This window comes from Chiloscyllium plagiosum, chromosome 16, assembly GCF_004010195.1.
Source record: "Chiloscyllium plagiosum isolate BGI_BamShark_2017 chromosome 16, ASM401019v2, whole genome shotgun sequence".
NCBI lineage: Eukaryota > Metazoa > Chordata > Chondrichthyes > Orectolobiformes > Hemiscylliidae > Chiloscyllium > Chiloscyllium plagiosum.
In genome coordinates, this window is record NC_057725.1 from 23847733 (window position 1) to 23863546 (window position 15814).

Sequence of the window (15814 nt, forward strand, 5' to 3'; positions counted from 1 at the left end):
TCTGTAAGTAACAATCCAGCTTTTGTAATGTGTGAAATATTGATTAATTGCCAGTACCTTTGTTTCTGCGGCCAGGCAACTCTATTTTAATTTGGTAAGTTTGTCACTAAATTTCTCTGTACATAATAAATGAGCATCAACCAGGTAGAAGGATATTGTAAAATGATTTGTAAATCTGTAAATACATAGAACCAACAAGCTGAAAATCACTTATTTAATTGCCCACAATTGCAGTTTGAGTGTTCTTTTTTAGTCAATTCCTAATAGCACCAGTAAATGGATATCAGTACTCGACCAGTATAGACAGCAATTCTATCTCCGTGCTAAGATTCAGTGTCCTAACTTCTCTGATTACACCACTGAAGCACCTTCATTTACTGTTCTTAAAAGTACTTTATAAGTGCAAGTTGCTACTGTAAATAGAATTACACATCACATCCAAGACTTTTGAAATTTTTTTTCTTTGCTTTTCTCTGAAAATCCATTTGGTAAAAATAATGATGGATTGCTAAATTTTTCAGGCAACAATCTGAAGAAATCTCATGATTTTTTTTGTCATTTCACAGGATTTGAAAAATCTAAACATTATATAGTCTGAGTGGTTGAATTCTATGCAGATTTATTTTTGGGAAGGAGAGGAAATGGCTAGATGCCATGCAACCAAGTGTTAAGCTTCAGTTCATATCTACAACTTTCCATATGGAGCATTTACATTTCACTTGTGCTACTGGGGATGAAGAATGTGGAAGAAGGGAATATTGATAGATGGCTCACCACAGGTTCCTCACCTCTCCTTCTCTGTATGCTACCAGCAGAGGCCTGGGATTATGTCATCCATTAGTATTCTCAGCCAGAGAATAGTATCTGGCACAAGCGACTTAAATGGGTGTTGTGTTATAAATATGAGATGACTTTAATTGCTGCATTCACTGTTACATGGCCTGAAGTTTTCATGTAAGCCGAAGTTTTAAAACAATCCTGACTTTATCATGATTAACTTAAGACTTGTTTAGCAACAAAATTGCAATCACACAAATTTGTTACCTTGGCAGATCATTCTTTTGCTTTGCAAGAAGTGTTTTGCAACTTCATTCACAGGGTCAGCTGTGACTCAAGTCAGTACCACTATCACATCTGACACGGAAGATCGCAAATTCAGGTTTCCCTCCCCAGATTCTGCTCATAAATTTGGGCTGGCACTCTAGTGCTACACCAGAGGACTTCTGCAATTTTGGAAAGGAAGTTAAACTGCAGCCCATTTTCCCTTTAAGTGAACTTAAAAGATCACACAGAAGAAGAGTATTTTCTTGAAAGTCCATCAAGCACCACTCTTTAATTGCTATTTGTGGGAGCTTTTGGTGTGCGAATTGATGGCTTTATTTTCTACGTTGTTGCAAAGTACATCGGAGCATCCTAAAGAAGTAAAAGGTGCTGTAGAAAAAGTCCTCATTAAAATTAGAGAGTATGGCTAAACCACAGAACTAGAATCACAAAACTGTGGCAGCACAGAAGGATAGGGCCTCCATGTATGTGCAGCTCTCCAAAAGAGCATCTCACTTAGTGCCATCTCCTACCTTTTCCTTAGAGTCATAGAGCTGTACAACATGGAAACAGACCCTTTTGTTGGCATTTGGCTCATGTCCCTCTAAACCTTTCCTATTCATATGCCCATCCAGGTGCCTTTTAAATGCTGCATTTGTACCAGCCTCCATCACTTCCTCTGGCAGCTCATTCCATACACGTACCACCCTCTCCATGATAAAGTTGTCCCTTAGGCCCCTTTTAAATCTTTTCCCTTTCACCTGAAATCTATGCCCTCTAGCTTTGGACTCCCCTACCCCAGGGAAAAGACCTTGTCTATTCACCCTATCCATGCCCCTCATGATTTCAAATACCTCTATAAGGTCACACCGCAGCCTCTGACACACCAGGGAAAATAGCCCCAGCCTATTCAGCCTCTACCTATAACTCTAACCCCACCCCCTCCAAACCTGGAAACACCCTCATGAATCTTTTCTGAACCATTTCAAGTTTCACAATATCCTCCCTATGACAAGGAGATCAGAATTGCATGCAGTATTCCAAAAGTGGCCTAACCAATGTCCTGTACAACTACAACATGATATCCCTGAATGCACTTACCAATTCAAAAACAGGAGCTCAAGCTGCAACTGACAATACTTCCTGCACAAATGGTAATCCAGGATATGAGAAATACCCTGGAGTTCTTGCATAGCAAAAGGTGTGCTTGAGATCGAAGCGTTATTCCCATTCCTTTCATCTCTAGCTGTCCTTGTTCCTGCTTAACAAAAAAAACCTGTAAGATTTATTAGTATTGTTAATAAATCCATAAAACAATTAATGCATAACACACTTTGAGTTGAAATAAGCCTTACTTAAAGCATATCTTGTCCTGTACCATGCATTCCCACGTAAAGCAAATTTGCTTGAACATTGAATATTCATTTGACTCAAGATGTATTCATCACCTTTCCCTTTTTAAAAGAGACAATATTAACATGTTGATGTACTGTTTCTGGGTGCAGTTGAATTCTCATTTCCATCACAATTAAAAAGAGTATATATTTTTATTTGCAATTTATATACTTTATCCTGAGATATTCTTTGAAGACACATTGAATTTGCTTTTCTTTCTCTCTCTCTCTCTCTCTCTCTCCCTTTAATAGAGACTGCATTTGCCTCCAGACTTGTCAGACACAGTGAGCCGATCAAGCAAACAGAATCTGGCAGAATCAGCCAAACTGCTGAGCACAGGATGTGGTGGTGCAGCCAGAGGCAAGGAGCACCTGGACTTCTAGTGACTTTTATTTAACCATTTCATTCTGAATTCTCATCCTATTGCAAAGCGTGATTACAAATCATTGGTGTGTATATAAAAGCAATAAATATATTTGTCCACATACCAAGCAGAAGTGTGAATCACTCAACAAAAAATAATTTTAAAAAGATGGTTTATCTTTGGAATGTACTTTTTCTTACATTATAATTTGATTTTTGCGCTGTGATAATAAGTTGACTAAACAGTAAATTTTGTATTGTTTAATTCTATTCACATAATATTTGCAGGAAAAAAGAACAAAGCTAAACAATAAAGATATTTATTCCCCACTCAATGGATTGAAGAAAAGATTCAAGGAATCTAATTTGCATATTTGGTTTAATAATCTTCTACAAGAATGTACTTTGCTTCTGCCTCCATTTTAAAAATATAGTTGTCACCTTTACCTACATAGCAATGTAATTCATTCCACATGAATGAGAATTCTGAGAAATGTGACAAGGCATGAATCATTCCAAGTTCCCTTTTGTGACTTCTTCAGGATTCTGAGGCAGTTTCTTATCAGACTGAAAACAGTAATTCTGTTCTCTTACCAGAAATTCTGCCAGAAATTCTGAGAAATGTGACAAGGCATGAATCATTCCAAGTTCCCTTTTGTGAAAAAAGCTTAAATAGAATAAAGTACGCTGTTTCTAAATATTTGTTTATAGCAATAAAATGGATCCATCCTAAGCATAAAGATAATTTCTACAACTTTCTGACTAACACTACATCTGAAAAAATTGAATTCAAAATAACAAATTGAATCCTTAACGTAAAGTAACAACCTTAGGCATTTCACAGGAATATTGGACATAGTTTGGCATAGGATCACGGAAGTAAATTGCCGGTCAAAGCTAGGCCAAAGAAGTAGGACTTTGAAAAAACGCCTGAATGGAGAAGAGAGGGGCCAGAAGAATTTCAAAAGGAAATTCCAGAGCACTCTCCACCCAGAGGGTGATGGGAGTCTGGAAGTCCTTGTCTGAAAAAGTAATTGAATCAGAAACTCTCAACATTTAAGCAATACTTAGATGTTCACTTGCACTGCCATAGTTTAAAGGGCGATGGGCCAAGAGCTACAAAATGGGATTAGTGCAGTCAGATCTTTGTCAACTGGTGCAGATATGATGGTCAGAATGGTCATCTTCTGTGCAGTAAGTACACGGGGAAAACAGATGATGTTTAACATTGCAATGACTTCTTCAGGATTCTGAGGCAGTTTCTTATCAGACTGAAAACAGTAATTCTGTTCTCTTACCAGAAATTCTGCCAGACCTGCTGAGTTTCTGCAACATTCTCTATTTTTAATTCAGATCTAGCATCTGCAGTGTTTTGCTTTTACGAGTCCATGAGCTTCAGTAGCTAAAAAAGACTGACTGTCAATGGTTAAACTAAAATAAAACCAAGATTTTTGTCAGACCAGATTTGGAGGAGTGTTGAGACTTCAGAGGGTTGTAAGACTGCAAGCGATGATAAACAGAGAGAGAGGTAAAGCCATGATGGTATTAAAGGAACTAACTACATTTTCAAGCACACAGAGGGCAGAAAGGCTTGGAAGACAAGCAGTGGAAAACCTTTCTCAAAGTGAATTTCAAGATGTGTATTTGATAGATAAAGATAATGGAAAAAAAGATGTATAGGATGATCTCGTCTTTGTGTTGCTGTCTTGTTTGCAAGACTGCTATCTGCTTTGGAGCTTCTGAAAACATGTCAATGTGGCAGTGAACACCTGCCCACAGTTGGTGTTACCTTTTACGTTTGATTGTCAGCTAACGTTTTGCACTTGTCATGACTAGTATTATGGGATTTTATGTCTCTTTTGACAGCTTCCTTGATTTGAAGGTTTGGGTGCTCTGCTGGTCTCTTAATAAGGGCTGCCATCCTTATGAAAAAAAATAGAATTTTTAAAAACTCAAGTTCACAAATGTCGCTTCATGGAAAGAAAACTATCATCATTATTCTGGGTACACTATCTATGACTTCAAACCCACAGCAAAGTATTTGACTTTTACCTGTCCTTTGAAGTAACCGAATGTTATAATTGTGACAATCGGGAACAATCAAGCCCTGCTACTCTACCCATCATACCATTGTGTACATAAATGTGTTGATTCAATCTCCAACATAACCAATTTCTCTGTTTTTGCAGTATAACCCAAATAATAGAAATTTTAACCAGTCCTCTATAACAAACTCAATCTGTTTATTATAAAACTAAACCTGTTCATAAAACAAATGGAAAAAAACTGCTTAATACTCAAGCTGGAATCAAAATTGGAACTATGTCTCCTTAATTTCAGCACAGATATACTGAAATTACAAAATACAAAAGGCAGCAGTTTCTATGGAGAGTATTTTGGTTTTAGAGAAAAAGGCAATAGAAGAATAGTGGCAGGAAGCAGAGAATGATTGGGTGTTTCTCTGACTGGAAGTCTGTGTCCAGTTAGGTCCCACGGGGGTCAGTGTGGGGTGCTTCCTCTTTGTGGATTACATAAATGATTTAGATTTAAATGTAGGAGGGTTGGTCAGTATATTTGCAGACAGTACAAAATTGGTGAGGTAGTAAATAATGAGGAGGATAGTCTTAGACTACAAGAGGAAATAGATGAGCAGATCAGATGGGCTGATAGTGGCAAATGGAATTCAGTCCATATAAATGAGAGATGGTGAACCTGGGAAGGACAAACAAGGCATGGGAATACGTGATGAATGGTAGGACCCTGGAAAGCAGAAAGGATGTCAGAGGGACATTGGTGGGTATGTACTTCAATCCGTTAAGGCATCAGGACAGTTGAATAAAGTGATTAACAAGGCATATAGTATACTTGGCTTTATTCGTCAAGGCATAGCATTTAGGAGCAGAGAGGTTATGTGGAACTTTTTAGAATGTTTATTAAGCTTCCAACTAGAATATTGTGTGCATTTCTGGAATACACATTACAGGAGGGATGTGATAGGCACTCTGGAGTGGGTCCAGCAAAGATTTACGAGGAGGTTACCTGGACTGGAGAGTTTCAGTTATGAAGAGAGATTGAATAGATTGGGTTGCTTTCCTTAAAGCCCAGGAGATTGAGAGGGGATTTGAGATGTATAAAATTCTGAGGAGCATAGATAAGAAGAAACCTTACTCCTTGATGGAGGAATCAATGAATAGGAGGCATAAATTTAAGATAAGAGGCAGAAAGTCCAAACGAAATGTGAAGAAAATCATTTTCACCCAGAGGGTGGCGAGAATCTGGAACTCACTACCTATAAGACCAGTAGAGGCTGAAATCTTTTTCCATTTAAGAAGCACTTAGATGTACACTTGCAGTGCCAAGGCCCAAGTGTCCGAAAATAGGATTCAAATAGTTGGTGGTTGATTTTGAATAGCATTATACAATGGGCTGAGGGGCTTCTTTCTACACTTTAGATCTATATGACTCAGAGATACTATTGGCCAAAGGCCTAAAAATAAAGGATAGAATTTGATGATTTCTCACAGTTCACTTGGTTTCTTGTTTACAAAATCGAATTGTTGACAGCTGTAAACTGATGGAAAGTATCCAGTTTAGTTTGAAATTAAGCTGGACCTAAGGTTTTGGAAAGAGGCCACAGTTCTGCTTTTCAGGGTTTATGAGGTAGTTGGAAGCATAATCGGGTTCCAAAGAATTTCTACTCCATGATGGAGAGACAACCTTGCAACTTCTGAAGTTCCTTCCTTAATGAACATCAAGGTCTATGAAAACGAAAATCAATTCCAGAAAAGTTTGTTTTGTCTACCACCAGCACAGAAGCACTCATACTCCTTTAAAAAGCCAGCTTTTCAAGCAATTAAGAACCATAAACCTTACTTCTTATCTCCATAAAAGCTTTGCTTGTCTATTTCTCCAACATTATTTGACATAATGTAAACAGCTGGCAGACCGCAACACACATTAAGCTGTTGATCAAATTTTCCAGGAAACTACATGGTAAAGAAAGCTTTTCTATCCAGAAAGATTCCAATTTTATATCTTCCAGTTTTCCATAAATATTAAAACATATTCCCAAAAGTAGCAAGTCAATAGCACATGGACCAATAGGATCAAGAACAGTTTCTTCCCTGCTGTTATTAGACTGATGAACGGACTCTAATTTCAAATAATGTTGATCTTGTTAATGTTGATTTTGCTTCACGCACCACCTGTGCAATGTAAACTGTGCACCTCACTCTGTCTAAGCACCCTCTGGTCTGTATGTCCTTGCTCACCATGATCTGCCTGTGCTGCTCTCAAACAAACTTTTTCACTATACTTAGGTATATGTGACTACAATAAATCAAATCAAAATCAAATTGTTTAGTTGTATTTCCACTTCCTCAGATTAACTGGAGCTGGATAATTCCAAATCTGGCCAATTATCTCTCAACTGCCAACAATGTAATGGAAGGCATCAGCAGTTCTACCAAGTTACAATAAAGTACAGATGCTCAGGTTGGATTTGGCCAGAGACCATATTACATCAAAACCTGGTACAATGAATGTGATGACATTGAGGCAGCATTTGACCAAATGTTGTGTCAAGGAGCCTGAGCAACAATGAAATCAATGTGAATGAGAAAATCTCACCACTATCAGGAATCTTGCCTCACATAAAGAGTGATGGTTGTGGTTTATAGAGACCAGATCTCAATCCCAGAACGTTGCACAGGAATTTCTAAATATCCTAGGCCCAGCTATCTTTAGCCATGTGATCAATTGCTTTTTATCTCCTCAAGGTCAGATTAGGAATGTTCACTGATGGTTGTAGTATTGAGTTACTTTATAAATCTTCATAACATTAAACAGGTCCATTAAAAAGTCTGATCACAGTGGGGACGAAGTTGTTCTTGAGTCTGTTCGTACAAGTATACAAATCTTTTTAGCTTCTGCCCAATGGAAGAGGGAGGCAGAGAGTATAACTGAGGTTGGAGAGGTATTTAATTATGTTGGTTGCTTTCCCGATGCAGAAGGAATTTTGGATGAAGTCAGTGGTTGGAAAGTTGGTGTGCATGATGGACTGCACTGTGTTCACAACTGTCATTCAGTCTTGGGAAGAGCTGTTGCCATACCATGTTGTAATGCTTTCTATGGTGCATCTATAAAAATTTATTAAAATGTTTATAGACACGTTGAATTTTCTTAGCCTCCTGGAGAAGGAGAGGCTGTGTTGTGCTTTCTTGTCCATAGTGTCAATGTGGGTGCACCTGGACAGATCTTTGGTGATTCTTGCTCCCAGGAGCTTGATGGTCTTGACCATGTTCACCTCAGTACCATTGACGCAGACAGGGATGTGTCCTTCAATCCATTTCCTGAAATCAATGACCAGCTCCTTCATTTTGTTGATGTTGACGGAGAGATTGAGGACAAGCAATATTTGTGCTACACAAATGCTGGTTAAGGACCAACTAAACAGTTGTCTGTCCTTGATGATTACTATCACTGAATTACATTTATTTAAATTTAGTGGGTCACAATTCACCAGTAATTTTATTGAGCAAAACATATAAATGCTGTGGCTGCAAGATCAGTTCAGAAACTGGATATTCGGTGATGAGTAGCTCACTTCCTAATTTGAAAGCCTTCTCCCTGTCCTCAAGACACAAGTGTAATGAAATATGCTGCACTTCCCAGGATGAGTGGAGGTCCAATAATTTGCAGTATATTGCCATCCAGAACAAAGCCTGCTCCGTTGGCACTTGCATCATTGAGTTCAACAACTTCAGAGTATAACTTCTGTCCTTCATTTTGATTAGTATGCTCCCCATTACCACCACCATCATCCCTACTGGCAGTCTCTTGGGTTTACTCTCAGCAATGTGGGCCCAGTTTCTCCATTTTACACCTATCAACATTCCTTCACCGTTACTGAGTGCAAATCCTGGTTCACCTGAACAATGGGTATACTTGTATCTCAAGGCATTTGCAGCCTAAGAGCATTGCTCAAGGCCTTCTTAAGGGCAACAAAAGATGGGCAATAAAAGCTGATATTATTATTGATGCCTACATCTAATGACATTTTAAAAAATAAAGTAACCTTAGCAGCAATGCTCATGGACCATAAATGAATAAACAGCTGATCTGTGTATAGCACCATTAAATAATAAAATGTACCAAGGTGCTTCAAGAGAGCATTATGACAAATATAACTCTGAGGCACATAAAAAGGCATTAGGTGAGATGACTTGACAGCTTAGAATTCGAGGGAGATATTAAAAGAATGCCATAAGGGAGAAAAAGAGAGGTGAGAGGAAACTCCAGAACTTTTAGCCGAGGCAACTGAAAACACAAACACTAGTAGTGGAGTAATTAAAATTGCAGTTGCTCAAGACTCTAGAGTTGGATCTTTAATGATTTCTTTGAGATTTCTCATGATTAGTTTTGGACTAGAACATGAAGGGATTTGAAAACAAGGATGAGAACTTTCAAATTCAGGCATTGTTAAACCAGAATTCAATGTATGTCAGTGATCACAGGGAATACAACTTGGTGCAAGTTATTATATGGGCAGAAATTGGATAATTTCAAGTTCATGGAGAGTGGAATGTGGAAAGCCAGCCAGCATAGCATTGAATTAGTCAAAAGTCTAGAGTTAAAGTCGTGATTGAGGATTTCAGCAACAGATGTATTGGGGAATTAAGAGTGATGGTGGTGAGGTACAGTTGGCTGTGGATAGCATATGTGTGAAAATTACACTGTATTTTTCAATGATAGTGCTAAGTAAATAGTGATGCATGTGTAATGATTTTCTGGTCGTAATTAAATAACAAAGAAACTAGGTGAAACCAGAGCTAACCAATTGGACAATGGAGCTGAAGTGTTGGAAGAAGATGATGTGGGTAGCAGAGTGAAAGGCTGCAGTAAAGCTAACAAGAATACGGTGAGATAGTTTACATTGTCGCAATCACAAAAAAAGTAAGCTGTGATTTTGATAAGAACTGTTTTTGCACTGCATCAGGGACAGAATTCTGTTTGTGGACTTCATACATTGAGTTTCTTAAAGATTGAGGGAGGACATGTTCAGGATTTTGGGAGAGGAAAGAAGAATTGATGAAGCAGTGGTAATTTTCAAGAAACGTAGAGTCAAGAGTTTTTTTGAGATTAGGAGTGATGACAACATATTTGATAAGAGAACACCTGATGAACAACCACCTGATGAAAGAGCAGTGCTCCAAAAGTTAGTTCTTCCAATTAAACCTGTTGGACTATAACTTGGTGTTGTGTGATTTTTAACCTAAAAATAAAGAACAGCTAACAATATTGTTTAATATAAGGATGAGAAGGAGAAATTGGTTGGTGAGTTTGGTTAACATAGGGTCAAGGAAGCAGGACTTGGGTCTCAAGGAATAACCAGGTTTGGCGATAGCATTCTCTTTAAACTAGAGAAAGATGCGAATTTAAGCTAGAGCAGTGGAAAACTTTAGAAGGAACATAGCCTGTTATACTAATGGAAGGGAAGATTCTGCAGGTGCCCCAAATAGAAAGGACTCAAGTTTAATAACAAAAATGTCCATGAACTCCTCATTGTATGGCATGAGAATGCCGGGACAGGAGAAAGGGGCACATTTTTCAATATTAGAGTGGTGCTGGAAAAGCACAGCAGGTCAGGCAGCATCCGAGGAGCAGGAAAATCAATGTTTTGGACAAAAGCCCTTCATCAAGAATCATGACTCTAATCTTGACTCTAATCTCCAGCATCTGTAGTACCCACTCCTGCCACATTTTACAATATATCAGATATTAGTCCTAATACTTTGCTGATACTCACAAAATGTAATCACATTGCATTGGCAGAAACAAATCACCCATATCAAATTTTATGCAGATCATTCTTAACTTTCTTACAATGTTTCACCTGCACTTTTCTTTCTTTTGTCATTTGCAATTAAGTTAAATATTCATAGATGTGACATAATCTAATTAGCCAAGTAGCAGTGGAATGAGTATAACAACTTGCAAATACCAACGTGTGCATCTCTACCATCGTGACATATCCCAAGATGCTTCACACAGGCATTGTCAAGCAAAATTTGAAGCTAATAGCCTGTTAATTCAGAACTGTATATCAAATATATATGTCAATGTTTAAGCTATCATTCAGGCCTCAGTTTGTGCTTGTAGAGGGCTATCCTCTATTAATGGTTCTCTTATCTATTTCTGGGTTAAATTTGCACACATTTTTCATTTCATATTAACAATTCCAAGTGTTGTATTGAATCTTAACTATCTTCATAATTCAGGTAGCACATTTTTAACAATAAAATGCTCAATGTTATGCTGACATCATTTTACTGTAAGTCACCAGATTCGTTGTTAGCCCCACTCTTTGGTGGGATGGACATGAGTGTCATTCAGAATCCTCTTCAGATTAATGTGCTAACTATAACTGTCATTTTTGCTGGCAACCCAAGTCAAAACTATCCATCATTGCCTGTCATTAGCTGATTCTGTACATCTAACCATACAGCATTCCTCCTCATTTAATAATGCTTGTAATGGCCTTATGCAGATATTTTAAGAATTGCTTTTTTTGACTCACCAGTAAATTATCAATATTGTACTATTTCAACTCTTAAGGGAGTTCAAAGATCCACTGAAGATATAGCAACAAATGAAGCCATTCACCTCGTTGTATCTCTACTGGTTCTTTCAAAGCCATTAAATTAGGGTCATTCCCCTCCCTGTTCTGTCCCACAAACCCTTAATATATTTTTCTTTAAATATTTATCCAAATATAAAAGATTTTTCTCCTAAAGAAGTGCACAAAGTGTATGCAAATATTCTTATAAGGTAAAAGTTCACTACACAACAAAATGAAAAATTCTTCTCATGCAAAATTTGAGAAGAATTAAAATTAGACAATAGCATAACTAAAAGATTACACAAGAGTTTACATCAGACATTCAAAGATTAATAGAAGAAACTGGTTTCAGTACTTTTATGTTATAGATGAGGAATTATATTTCTAGAATTGAGAGAGGTTTTCATGTTGTTTTAGTAGGTTAGTATATTATAGTAAAATCAGTTTGCTTCATCGATTTTTTTAAAAATGGAAGAATTCTTAATTTTGCATACATTGTATATGTTAAAAAACATTGTATCCCTTTATTTAGAGCTCAGTTTTGGATCGCTTTCAGATGGCAGGATAACCCAAAATATGAAGTTGGACAAGCCATTAAATAATCAGTATTTAAAAAAGCTGTTTCTATATTGATGGAATCCTCCTATCCTTACTGTATATATATAAAAACGTTCATGTGAGAATTCCGTTTAAAAACACCAGAAATAATTAGGATTCTAATCAGGAAGAACTTAAGAATGTAGATACTGTTGAGGATAGGAGACAATGAGGATTACTGGAGATCAGAGTCAAAAAATGTTCTTATCCATATTGGAAGCAAGTGACTTGAGGAGATCAGAGTCAAAAAATGTGGTGCTGGAAGAGCAGAGCAAGTCAGGCAGCATCTGAGGTGCAGGAGAGTCAACTTTTCAGGTACAAGCCCTTCATCAGGAATGTGATGAAGGGTTAATGCCCGAAACATCAACTCTCCTCGGATGCTGCCCGACCGGCTGGTGCTTTTTCCACTGCCATACTTTTGGACTACTGAGGAAAGGCCAACTTAAAAATAAAATGACTGTAAAGCATATAGGCTGGATAGCCCTCCTGTTATCTTTAAAAAAAAGAAACATGTATAAAGGATTTTTCTAGCAATTTTTTTGTGATTTCTAAGTAAAAATAATGACATTGTTTATTATAATTTCCACCATTAATTATGAAAGAACTTTGCAACAATCAATAAGATAATGCAGCAAGAAGTCAATTTTGCACTGTGAAAATTTAAAAGTTACATATTTATATTGGTCGACCGTAGAAAAATAAGTCAGTTCAGAATGACATATATGGCACCTTATTTAAACATAAGTCTATTATTATTGTTAAATGAACTAGGCCTGATTGGTACAGTAATGGGTTAATATGTCTTTGCAGAAGATTGAATTAAGGGCAGGCTTTAAGTTTTTATTTAACAGGCTGATCAACAGCTGGCAGAGGTGTTGAGAAGGGTGGTTAAAACCAAAACATTGAGTTTTTTGAGGTATCAACTGAATACTGATCTATAAAGGGAAGATGGTTTATATTCTTGTATATCTCCACTCTCTTTGCCTTAACATTCATGGCCATGCATGAAACTGTCAAGGCCCAATGTCTGAAATTCCCTTCACTCTGATTTTCTGTTATCTTTAAAGCAGGCCTTGAAAACCAACAGCTTTTTCAAGTGTTCGGCCATGTGCTTTAATATCCTGTCTTTTCACTCAATACCAATGTTATATACGACTGCACTTTTGAAGCACCTAAAGAGATTCTGCAATGTTAAAGACAAATGTAAATAATTGGTGTATTCTGAAGGGAGAGGATCCAATGAGTTGAAAGGCTTTCTTCATCTTGTGATATAAGGTGAAAAGTCATTTCTTGATGTATTTGGTTACGTTCTGACACACACATTAACATTCCTGCCATGTTTGGCTTTCCTCAAGTCACTTGCTTCCAATATGGATAAGAACATTAGAAAAAAATATTGTAAGTGCTATATTATTTGCTCTCCTTTTAAAATGAATGTGGCAATGTTATAATTATTTAATGCAGATACTATTTCAGGGAAATGAGCCGAGGAAGAAAGACAACAGCACCTGCAGTTTGCTATATTTTTTATTGAGAGAAACACAAATGCAGTTTGCCATATGACCTTTAGTAAAGGAAAGTTAGTGCAGCAAAAGATCAGCTTTAGCAAATCTAACCACCTGTCTGTGGAAATAGTAAAATTTATTGCTGCCTCCAATGTGTATTTAATACACTTTAAACTGCTCCCTAGCAACCATCTACCAAATAAATAAAGTATGCTGTTTTTATTTTATGACAGTAGACACATACTTGTCCTCAAGGTAGCACTTAGTAAATACAAATAGGCAAATATGACTTCTAGAAGTTGATCATTTTAAAACCTTATTTTGAATTTTAACATAATTCTATTTGCTGGGTGTATTCTGGACAGAAAATTATATTCCTATTTTCCATGGTTTACATTTGTAGTATTGGTTTCACCTTGACATACTTAATAATATTATCCATTAATAGTTCAAATGCAATTCAATACTATTGGAATGATGTGCCCATTTTCTGTGTTTGTGCCCCTTGATTCCCCTCTAACAATCTTACTGTATAACTGAAAACTTTGATCTCTTTCCAGCAAGTTCCAACTGGAAAAAGACATTCCCCTTCTCCAGAAGAAGTGATAGAATCATTTCTAACACATATTACTATTGAATGATGAATTTCTCTTTCTCTTGCAGAAGTCAAGTGGGATGTTTATCAATGAAGGTTAACATGTTTCACTTGTGGCTTGGTTGGTAGTATTCTTCCCTCTGACTCAAAATTTTAATCCGTTGCAATGCTGAAAGAGTTCTGCATTTTTGGAGGTGCTGTTTTTCCGATGAACTGGTAAACCAAGGTCCAACCAGTTTTCTTGGGGGAAGGTAGAAGATTCAATGCTACTACTTTGAAGAAAAGTAGGGAAATTATCCTGGTGTATCCATCAATGTTCATCCCTCAAACAACAGTGTAAAACAAAAGATTATTAGGTGATTTTGCTTTTTTTAAAAATATTTTCCCAAGTGCAAGTTGGCTGCCATAATTTCTTTGTTACAATAGTAACAAGTAAAAGTATTCCTAAAAATGCATCATTGCTTTTAAACTCCCTGTAGTCATGAAGTGTTAAATAAGTGCACATTTTTTTATTTCCCTACTAATATTTCAATCAGATATTATTACATCTCTGTGCCAGATAACACATTCCTTGCATTGAATCAAACTTCACAAGGCGGAGTAGAAACATTTAAGATTGACATTCAAATTATTTCACCAAAAGATTCATCAGTTTGAGGTGAAACCTTACATGTAGCATTATGGGTAAAAATGCACAACAGGTTAAGGCTTTCAGAATTTAGACTGTTAGATTTTTGTGAGACAAAATTTATATTGTCCATATGTCTATTTCTTTATAATACTAAACTTTCAATTATAAGGGAAAAAACAACTAACTGCCCTGTTGAACTTAAAATAATTATTTTACATTTCTATTTGAGACCGTCTCAAAGAGTGCCATGTTGCCATTGAGATAGACTGTAGGGATTGAAGTTTCTTTTCAGTTATTTGGGTGTTAGCTCAGAGGGAAGGCATTTTTGGTTTTGCTTTGATGCAGACTGCATCTCACGAGATTAAGAGAACCATCACAAGATGATCATTAATCGGCCTGAGATTAAGCAGGAAACAAAAACTTTATTTTTCATTGCATGGAATGCAGTTGGGGCTTAGACTCAGCTTGGATGTCCTGAGGAGAAATCCACATGGAGGATTTGCAATGTTGGTAGCTCAAAGAACAAATCCGTAGAGGTCCTCGCAGAGCGTTGTAGCGGAGGGTAGTCACCAAAGTTAGCTTGGAAGCTTCGAGAGGGCAGTTGCATGTCTGCCAATAACCTGAGCAAGGAATAGGGGTATCTACAGTCATTAAATACCAGGTGAACATCAGAGGGTCAGTTCGTCAGAAAGCTATTAGAAGGATCGCCACAAAATGTTACTTCTGTGAACAGCTGAAACATTAAGAGAAAAATAGCTGGAGCAAAGAAGAATTAAAGTGACATCCAGAGGTTCTAGCATACCTTATAAGTTGGTCTTTACCGGCATTCTGATCAAGGCATAACAGCACAATTGTTAAATTACTGGAGAACAGCTATCAAAATGTGAGCTTAATACGATTTAAAACGTGTTTTTTGACATAGGTGTTACCCTAAAATGTAATTCAACTTTGATGTCCACATACCAATCCCTAGGATGTACAGTACAGTTTTTATAGTATTTGCATGTTATTGGATAACATTCTGAAAATGTATTAGCATAACCATGGCCAATACTAGAGAAGCATAG

General features: G+C 37.0%; 1 protein-coding gene across 2 annotated transcripts in view; it reads left to right on the forward strand.

The window, feature by feature from the left end:
• elp4 (elongator acetyltransferase complex subunit 4) overlaps window positions 1-3318 on the forward strand; it is a 274712-nt gene extending 271394 nt beyond the window's left edge. For both annotated transcript variants that reach the window (XM_043705557.1, XM_043705559.1), the window contains one exon: window positions 2688-3318. In XM_043705557.1, coding sequence (XP_043561492.1) covers window positions 2688-2819 — 132 coding nt within the window. In that variant the 3' untranslated portion in view covers window positions 2820-3318. The remainder of the gene's footprint in view (window positions 1-2687) is intronic.
• Window positions 3319-15814: the final 12496 nt, after the last annotated feature.